Below are 10,254 nucleotides of genomic sequence, written 5' to 3' on the forward strand. Positions count from 1 at the left end.
TTCTCTTTATCCTCCCCAAGTATCCATTAATCTAAACAAAACACAATCTGAGGGGGAGAAAAAAAGAATCACAACAAAGTAACCATCATCTCTTCCTCTAAGTTAACAGTATCGTAGCCAGGTGGAAAAAGCACTGATGTTTGTAACACCTAGAGCACAAAGCCTGACAGTAACAAAATTAGGACTAGTGGTATACCCTAATACTAATCTGGTAAAAATCCCATGGAATAATTACTTTTTATCAGAAGAGAGGGAAACTTTTCAGAGAAAGCAACAGTGAGACATTAAAGAATGAGTATCATGGAAAGAGAAGAGGTACAAATACTCCCATCTCCTAAGAAAATTTTTATAATTTTACTTTTTTTTTTTTTTTTAATTTAAATTCAAGTTAGTTAATGTAAGTGTAGTATTGGTTTCAGGAGTAGAATTAGTGACTCATCACTTAAGTATAACACCCAGTGCTCATCCCAACAAGTGCCTTCTTTAATACCCATCACCCATTTAGCCCATCCCCCCACCCACCTCCCCTCCAGCAACCCTCTGTTGTCTTAACTATAAAGTCTTTTATGGTTTGCTGCCCTGTTTTTATCTTATTTTTCTTTGCCTTCCCCTTGTTCATCTGTTCTGTTTTTTAAATTCCACATATGAAATCATGCTATTTCTTTCTCTGACTGACCTATTTCACTTAGCAAATATACTTCTGTTCCATCCACATTGTTGCAGATGGGAAGATTTCATTCTTTTTGATGGCTGAGTAATATTCTTATACACACACACAGCCCACATCTTCTTTATCCATTCATCAGTCGATGGACATTTGGGCTCTTTGCATAATTTTAGCTACCACTCATTTCAAAACCTTAAAAATAATAATTTCAAACAGTGAATTCATAATCAAAATGTGAGCTATTTTTGAGAAATAATTTACACAGTCACTGTATCAGTTTAAAGTATAGAATATGATTAACATACATATATATACCACAAATAGATATAGCCAACATCCATTTTCTCATATAAAGTAAAATCCCTTTAATAACATCATATGTTAAATAGTCCAGTTAGAAACCTCAAGCATTTTTGATCCAAAGGACTTTACCACTAATTCCCTGCATTTATCTGGCAGAGTAGACTTAAGTTTCATATAGTAGGTGATTTTATTAGTATGTTTAACTGTGGAAAGAACACAGTTTATTTATTTATTTATTTTAGATTTTTTAATTTGCGACAGAATGAGAGAGAGCGCACATGAGAGGGGGGAGGGTCAGAGGGAGAAGCAGACTCCCTGCCGAGCAGGGAGCCCGATGCGGGACTCGATCCCGGGACTCCAGGATCATGACCTGAGCCGAAGGCAGTCGCTTAACCAACTGAGCCACCCAGGCGCCCCTGGAAAGAACAGTTTAATCAAATTTTACCTATATATAAAAATCAGAGTGGGCTACCTTAGTGGCTCAGTCGGTTGGGTGTCCAACTCTTGGTTTCAGCTCAGGTCATGATCTCACAGTCACGGGATTGAGCCCCGTTTTCGGCTCTGCGCTCAGCGTGGAGTCTGCTTCAGGTACTCTCATCCCATCCCTCCCACTCACTCACTCTCTCAAATAGATACATAAAATCTTCTAAAAAACCAAAGTTAAAGCTGATAAGAAAGGTAAAATACTAAGAATAAATATATTTAGAAATGCATCCAAGTTTTGAGGATATCATGAGGTTAGATTATTTCAGTTCTGGATTACTTTAACTTTTAAATTCAGCAAACATTTGCATTACCACATACTAATAATTTGGTATTTAAATCTTGTGTGTTTTTCCCTTATTGGTAATTTATAGATATTTGAGAAGAAGAAAAATATGATTAGCCAGGCCTTTAGTTTTCTAATTTTGTTCTAATTTTGAACCACTTAAAAGTCTGCAAAAGCAATGTAGTTTGTACCATTCTTTTTCCCTTAAAGCACCTTGGTGACTGCAGCTGTGCAAAAGAAATACTTAAGACATCGTTTAATACAGTTGATATATTTTATCCTGGAATTCTAAATGATCATCATTTAGAAAAAATTTAGCTAGGGACGCCTGGGTGGCTCAGTCGGTTAAGCATCTGCCTTTGGCTCAGGTCATGATCCCAGGGTCCTGGGATTGAGCCCCATGTCAGGCTTCCTGCTCAGCGAGCAGGGGTCTGCTTCTGCCTCTCCCTCTGCCCCCAACCTCGTGCTGAAGCTCGCTCGCTCTCTCTCTCAAATAAATAGGAAAAAAACTTAGCTACAGTTTCTGAAGTGATGTATACAAAATGACATTAGTGAAGTTTAATAGGTATAATTTGTAAACAAAATCATCTGTTTATTTTTTCTCTTGCAACTGTTTTTTTTTTTTTTTTAAGATTTTATTTATTTATTTGAGAGAGAGAATGAGAGAGAGAAAGCACATGAGAGGGGGGAGGGTCAGAGGGAGAAGCAGGCTCCCTGCCGAGCAGGGAGCCCGATGTGGGACTCGATCCCGGGACTCCAGGATCATGACCTGAGCCGAAGGCAGTCGCTTAACCAACTGAGCCACCCAGGTGCCCTTGCAACTGTCTTTTTTAGGTGAACAAGAAGAATAGATCAGAGCTTACTCTCTCCTAAACTTTAAGATGTCTCCATGTTTCTTACCCTCATCACCATTCTCTATACCACCAGATATATTAGAAATTTTGTCTTCATTTTGTCTTTTTAGGATCTTTTCCACATTCCTCCTTCTTATAAAAGCACAGTAACATTATCCTGGAAACCTGTACAGAAGGTTGAAATTGGGTAAGATATATTTAAAAGAGATTTAAGGGTTCTGATATTTAAGATTTATAAATACAAAAATCAGAATTCAGATGTTATATTCACTATACAAAATGGTACCTTACCAGTTAAATAATCTTAATAAGATGTTAAAATATGTAAATAAAATAAGCATGGCTTAAAATATAAAGTCTAATTGCAGTGTTTATCAAATAAACGGGTGGAATACAACCCTGGAATTTTCAGGCTTGTCTGTACTTCTGCAGCATAACTAGACTTTTGACGAATTTTACAACTTAGTCACTTGCCCTTACATAAGATTTTGTAGCCACGTATTCCAGATTATTTTCAAGCCTTGTAAATGCCCTCTGGCACTGTCTGCATAACTAAGGCACAGTTAATTTGATGACCTCAGAACGTTATTTCCTCTTTTCTGATATGACTATCATCTTTAGGATGTCCTTTGTAAGTGATAATGCTAAATTACAAGTGTTTTAATGTCCTCCGGTAATAGAATTTTTTATTGCCATTCTTCTTACCATTATAGGCAAAAAAGAGCCAATGAAGATACAACTTCCGGTTCACCACCCAAGAAATCTCCAGCAGGACCAAAAAGGGATGCCAGGCAGATATATAATCCTCCTAGTGGGAAATATAGCAGCAATTTGAGCAACTTTAATTATGGTGAGCGTTTCCGTTTGGGTACAAGCAATATGAGAAATTAGGCAGAAATTGTGTTGTACTTTAATTATTATATATATTACATACACAATACTTCTTTCCACTGACTTCTGATGTAGCTTGGGAAACTAGAGCTATTGGGGAAACAAGTTACCCCATTCCTTTCTGACCCTCCCTTGTGGGCTCAATGAATTGAGCATGCAATACTTAGAAAAGAACTTAGAAAAGAAAAATATGCCTCTTGTATTCAGAGGAAGTAACAAAACAAAGGAAGTTGGCATGAACCATCCATTCTTGGTTTTCCCTGTTGTAACTTCAAGGAAAGACATTGTGTGCATTCTCCCTCAGGAATAGTTATAGGTTCTAGCAGATGTGATGATATTAATGATCTTGGACCTTATCTGCCTCCTGCTTGTCTTCCATCTTCTTAACTATTTGAAAAGGAGAAGTCCTAGAAGTGGAGTCAGATGTTAAAAGTATCATCTGGCAAGGAAGGTGTGTACATTGCAGTCTCTCTCCACTGCCCAGAGTGCAGTCTCCCTCCTAGCGTTAGCCATTGGTGCCAGGAGAGCTTCCCACTAGTCATTCTCTCCCAGTGCTGGTGAAGAAGCAAAGTTTGTTTCATTTGACTGAGAATGTGATGGATCCTTTCAAAGAAGAATGGGTGAAATATCACTGAGTCAGCTCCTTAACCTTGCTTAAGAAGACAAAGCTTAATAATACAACCAAATATGCTTATGACTGGTCTAATTTACCAGTCAGTTAATGCTGCAGTAATTATTCTTAAAACACATTCTGAAACATACACTGTCTATAATCATTTGCAAGGTGAGATAATCGTGACATTAAAATCTTCCTACAATAACTAAATAAAAAGCAAACATCATGGAAAGGCAGTTTTTAGATTGTGAAATGACCCTTCTACTCCAGTCAGACTTGGAGGCAAATTAGTGTAGGAAGGATCATTGAACTTTTGTACTTACTATGTAAATGTGCATTTCTTAGCCTCTTTTCTTACTTGAAAAATAGGGATAACACAGAGCTCTTAAAAACGTCAAATAAGAGGGGGAAAAAACAGTATTTGTGAAAACATTTTGTAAATGGAAAGGGTTCTGCTATTTCATTGCAAAAAAGATTGTCTTCAGTCACTTGTATGATTTAATGTGTCTATGAGAATTATTCTTAAAATCCAACTATTATCTCAGATCCTATATTTGACTTAAAGTAATTGAGAGCAGTGGCAATATATAGAGAATTGTATTCCTTGTCACTTGGGCAAGTGAGTTACTCTTGAGTTTCCATGAGGATTCTGCCCTAAGAAACTCATTGGCTGCCTGATGGTGAGAATCAGATGACATAATGCATGTGGAAAAGAGATGTGAAAAATACAAAGCCTTGGATTGTGATTGTTTTTCACTGTCAGTAGAAAAAAATCTGAGTCCCTTATAACTAACAGTTGTTCATAGTCCTCAAAGTAGCAAGGGCAGAACAGGCTTGCCTGTTAAATTGTTTTTTGTGTCTGATATTACAGCACTTTAATATTACTAAAGGGGTCAGCCTTGTCATTTGGGTGCTGGTCATAAACAGAATTACAAAGCAAACTAAACTCTGACTCTTTTTATTGGAATGGAAAGTAGCAGCAAAATTTCTGCTAGCATTTTACATTTCAGAGTTGAATGTTAACAGGTTATAGGTATTCTCACAGTAGGAATTTCAAGAGTTTTCTTCGCTTTCTTTTACCCATCCAATTGAAAACAGTTCTTGATACTACAGATGAGATTTGGAAGACCTACCTACGTCAGGTTTCTTTCCACCTTTTTTATGTCCTTTTCTTAGGGAACTGACATTGTGTGCAGAAGAAAGAAGCACGTTGCTTTTTTTTTCTGGGATGTCAGTGTTGCCTCAAAGTTGGAGAGGAGAACATGTTTTGTGTTCTTAATGTCACTTAGTACATAGATTTTCTTAACCACATTTGGTAAAATCATTGTAATTCCACTTTTCTGTGTCTGTCAAGCTCACGTTTTGTTTTATCTTTCTAAAGACTGGTTGGATGGTCTTTTTAATTTTAAAGTCATGTATGCTGAGGGGTTAGGAAATTTACTCTTTTTGGTTATTAGAGACTCAGTATTGATATACTGTCTTATTACAGTCAAATAAATAGACTGTGCCACTGTCATAGGCCTGAACTTATTCATCATAGAAGAGGAACCAGAATTTGTGATTGTTCTTTGAATCCAGGCAGGCTTATGTAGACTTTTTTTCCTTATCCAAGTTTATCACTTTACTAACCAAGGTCTCTTATTTGCTTTATAAATATGAACTCAGTTCAACTTCCTGGTGCATTTTCAATCAAAGTATTTACAAACACCTACTCATGTTTAGTTTTCCCTCCTGCATACAGAGTTGCCCAGTAACCCAGAGGTACTAAACATGCTATATGTTGTGACTTGTGTCCTTCATCTCTTACCTTTCTAGAATGTAAAAATAACTGAAAGTATAATTTTAACTGGGAGCAGTGGTTTTTCAAGTTAGTAATGTAAGCTTGAAACCACTGAAAAGATCCTGAAAGTGCAGAATGGTCCCTCAGGATGGAGCCCTTCAAAAAAAGAAAATTTGGAGACTCCCTGAACTACAGAAATGGCTGCATCCATTGCAGATCAAAAAGAAATAGCCAGTAGGGGCACCTGGGTGGTTTAGTCAGTTAAGCGTCTGCCTTCGGCCCAGGTCATGATCCCAGGGTCGGGCTCCCTGCTCAGCGGGGGAACCTGCTTCTCCCTCTGCCTCTACCCTTCCCCCCGCTTGTGCTCTCTCTCTCTGTCTCTCTCTCAAATGAATAAATAAAATCTTAAAAAAAAAAAAAAGAAAAACAATTGAAAGGGTGTATTTTAGTAGTCAGCTAGCTTGTAGATAATAATGATATCTATGAAGATGTTAATTTGTTAAAAAAAATGTTAATTTGTTAAGTGTGTTGTTAAATTAACCGAAAAATGAAGGTTTTATAATGAGTACAGTAGGGGGAAAATGTGCTGACATCTGCATAGATGAGGCCAAGTCTTAAACAGTCAAAAATGCAAGAGTTAGAGCGTACATAAGGGTTGCTACACTCCCTGCTGCAGTTACTGCATCAGTTACTGGGAACATCTTACCCTCAGACCACCTCTGATTTTCTGAATATGTTCAAGGGGTAATAAACATGGTGGTGTCACTTAAACGGCTTTCAAATAGATCAGCTTAGAAAAATGTGCCATGACATGAAAGATGACTCTGAATCCGATCCCATTCCATTAAACAGATAAATATTGGCTAAGGTGGGGAAAGGTCGAGTTAGTTTTCTAACTCATGGTTGCTGGAGGGAAAAAAAAAAAACATCAAAACATTACCCAAATTATATTTCTAGCCATAATGGCAAAAAAATGATTGCAATATGGACTTAATAGGAATTTTTCAAGCATTCAACATTATGGATCCAAAACGGCAACGCCAGGTGGTTTTTATTGCTCCTAACAAGATTGCTGCAATGAGGAAGTTTGAAAGTTCAATGAAGAGATTTGATCTCTGGAATTAGAAGTTTGAGACTCTTAACTTATTTATGTATGATGAAAAGTCCAACCTGGCGGATAACTTCAATCAGTTTTCTTCACTGGAAAGACTCTTTAAAGGAATATTTCTCTGGAGCTATAAAAGAGAGTAACCAGTGAATGAATCAAAAACTCATTCAACTGTATGACACAAGTGACTTGATTTTTCAGCAAAAGATATTCTTAATTTACATCAGTGTGCTAAACACTGTGTACATAATCACCTTTTTGGCAGTACTCTGAGCAGCTCACGTAGCTGATAAAGCAGTGAGAAAAGCTATTGGCATTTATACCTGCATTTTTGTGAGTCCAGGTGTCTGAAATACTGTGACCAAAACAGATTGCCTATTCATTGCATTTGAAAGGTACGCTTTTCAGTCTAGCTTAATTTTTCAAAACTGATCATTGATAATTTAAGATATTTTGCATTCATGGCACTAGCTTTTGAAGACCAGTGGCTTGTTAATTTCATATCAAGTATAGAAATTTTTATAGTTTAATTATCTTTAGTAGTGATAGGCATCAAAATAAAGAACGAAGAAATGTAGTTATAACATTGTCACCTTGAAACATCTTGTTAGTGGGATACATTTAATTGAGTACCTACTCTGAATATGTGCTTTAGTATATATGTTGCCCTGGTTTTATGTACAGATTGAATTTACAGACTAGCAGAATACCAGTGCTGCTTTTATAGAGCTTACTGCTATACACTCAAAGCTACGGGCTACATTTCTTCTGTGTTTGCTGTACCATGAAGTCCTGAGCAAGACCTAAACTCTTGTTCGCTTTTTCGTAGAGCAGAGAGGAGCCTTCAGGGGAAGTAGAGGTGGCCGAGGTTGGGGAGCACGAGGAAATCGTAGTCGGGGAAGACTCTACTGAATAAGACATCACATTCTTCAGCATTGTCATGAGCTTAATATACTTAAATTCTACTACTCATTGGATTGCCGGGGATGTCCCTTTAAAAGGACTGCTGCCTTCAGCTAAAAACTTAATGTTCTTTATACCTTTGTATGTATGATCTACTTTTGTAAACAGACCATGGTTATGTCCAAGGTAAAAACCACAGTGATATTTTTGGATGCTTTGTCCACAATCTTGACTTGTTTTTGCAATATCATCATTATTCAGACTTCATATTGTGAATCTTTTACTTTTAAACATCTTGGTAATTTGTTATTGAAATCTATTCCAGTCTAAAATATAATGAAATTCAGTCTGTTTCTGATAACTGGTAAAGATGATCAGTTGAAAGGTTACTGATTTCCTCTACCCTCTGTCTTTTTTTCTTCCCCAACATATGGAGAAGAGTCATGGTCAATCTTAACATTTTATTTTCATTGTTAATTTTAATAAAGCTGCTAGGCATTTCCTACCTAGTGTTATAAAAGCAAAATACTTATCAGCTTTCTTAAAATGTAGAAATGACATTACATTTTTAGGAGGAAGTAAGTTGCTTTGCACTGCTTACTTAACTCTTCTCCATATGTTGTGATATAAACTTTTGACTATGGGATCTTACTATTTGAATAGAAATGTGTATGTATAATATACATGCATACATAAGCATATGTGTGTGTATATATACATGCATGCTGTGAAACTTGACTACACAACATAAATCATTTTTTTAAAATTCCTGGAACGGGTAGTCTTTGACACGGTGATGATCCTTTTTGAGGCTGAATCCATTATTAACTTGTTACCTAGGTTTTCCTCCCAGTAGTGAGGAATTTTGAGTCAGTTGCACTTACATGATTATTGTTATTTAAAACTAAAAATAAACAAAGGCTGCATTTTCAAAGATAAATTTGGAGATCCCTGCTGGAGAAATACAGCCAAAATATTGAATCTTATGTACATATAGGTTTCTACAGGATGAGATAGAATAATTTAGAATTTGGGGATTTAATAACCAGGGCAACCCAGGAAAAGTGACTTGAAAACATGGTGTACCAATAAGAAAGGGATGCTCTCTCGGTTTGCTTTTGCCACTTTCAAGATTTTAACTTCTCAGGTTATTAATCAAAATTATTGTATAAGTTAGCTAATAGATTCTTTAGGTTAAAACAACAGACGGGGGGTTTGTGGAGTGATTAATGTCATGGGCATTTTTAGTAGCATAGGCCCTTTGCTCTGCATTTGAATGTTTCATATATTTTTGTTCCACAGTTAATCTTCCCTCCCCAAGTTTGCTATTCAAATTCAATGCCTGAATGACATTTTCTAGTAGTTTGACATATTTTTTGAGGAATAGTTTGTGATTCTAATGCAGGTGTCTTCATTACTGTTACCTCTACATTGGGGAAAAAGCAAAACCCCTTTGTTAGAATTACTGCACATGTTTATGGGAAAAATATTTTTTAAAGACTAGAATGATACAAGTGAGCAAAAGAAGTTGGTCAGCTTGACTATGGAGTGGTGGCAATAATCTCTTAAACATTCCAAAAGACTATGAGCTGAACCTAAAGCTCCCTTGGAATCTGAACAGACATAGGAACATAGAATTGCCATTTGAAAACTGTGACCAGATAGTCTGGACCTCAGAGGCATCAGCCGGTGGCCTAAAGCCATTTCAAATACAGAAACTGTATTGGGACTACAGTTATATAAATTTGAACATTAAGTCTAACTTTTCCTCTTTTTCTTTTTTAAAGCATATTTGTAAACTCAAAGCTGAGCAGAAGTGACTTTACTTTCTCAAGTTTGATACTGAGTTGACTGTGTTCCTTCCTTTACCACCTCATTGTTCCTCTTACCTTTCCAAAGGCAATAGTGCACAACTTAGGTTATTTTTGCTTCAAAAATTTGAAAGAAAAACTTCATGCCATGAATTTTTTTTCTTTTGCAAGACACCTGTTATCACCTTGTTCAAATGTAAATGTTCCCTTATGCTTTTGAAATAAATTTCCTTTTGTAATTTTGTTTTGTGTCTTGATGTGTTATGATTATGGTAACTTAAGATTCCTGGATATCCACTAAACATTATTGATTATTTCTGTTGTGCCAGTGTGTTAGACCATGAAAATATAAAGATGGACAAGTTATGGCTCTGCCTTCAAGGAGTTCAGTCTTGCAAGTTATCTTTAATTTTCATTTTTGGAGATTTATTTTTAAAAGTTAATACACTCTTCTGAAAAAAATGATTTGGTTATTTTTATTGAAGCAAAACATCAGATACATACTTGCCAAATTGTTAGGAAATAAATAATTTCCATCTTCAAGTTAATATG

At 36.2% G+C, this 10,254-nt stretch overlaps 1 protein-coding gene across 2 annotated transcripts in view; it reads left to right on the forward strand.

Annotated features, from left to right (window-relative positions):
* API5 (apoptosis inhibitor 5) overlaps positions 1-9,945 on the forward strand; it is a 28,660-nt gene extending 18,715 nt beyond the window's left edge. Inside the window, exons 12-14 of one of the 2 annotated variants that reach the window (XM_035012597.1) lie at positions 2,704-2,780; positions 3,307-3,443; positions 7,818-9,945. In XM_035012597.1, coding sequence (XP_034868488.1) covers positions 2,704-2,780; positions 3,307-3,443; positions 7,818-7,900 — 297 coding nt within the window. In that variant the 3' untranslated portion in view covers positions 7,901-9,945. The remainder of the gene's footprint in view (positions 1-2,703; positions 2,781-3,306; positions 3,444-7,817) is intronic. The other variant, XM_035012598.1, reaches the window with a different exon arrangement.
* Positions 9,946-10,254: the final 309 nt, after the last annotated feature.

This window comes from Mirounga leonina, unplaced genomic scaffold (assembly GCF_011800145.1).
Source record: "Mirounga leonina isolate KUSES-001 unplaced genomic scaffold, KU_Mleo_1.0 Mir_166, whole genome shotgun sequence".
Classification (NCBI taxonomy): Eukaryota; Metazoa; Chordata; class Mammalia; order Carnivora; family Phocidae; genus Mirounga; species Mirounga leonina.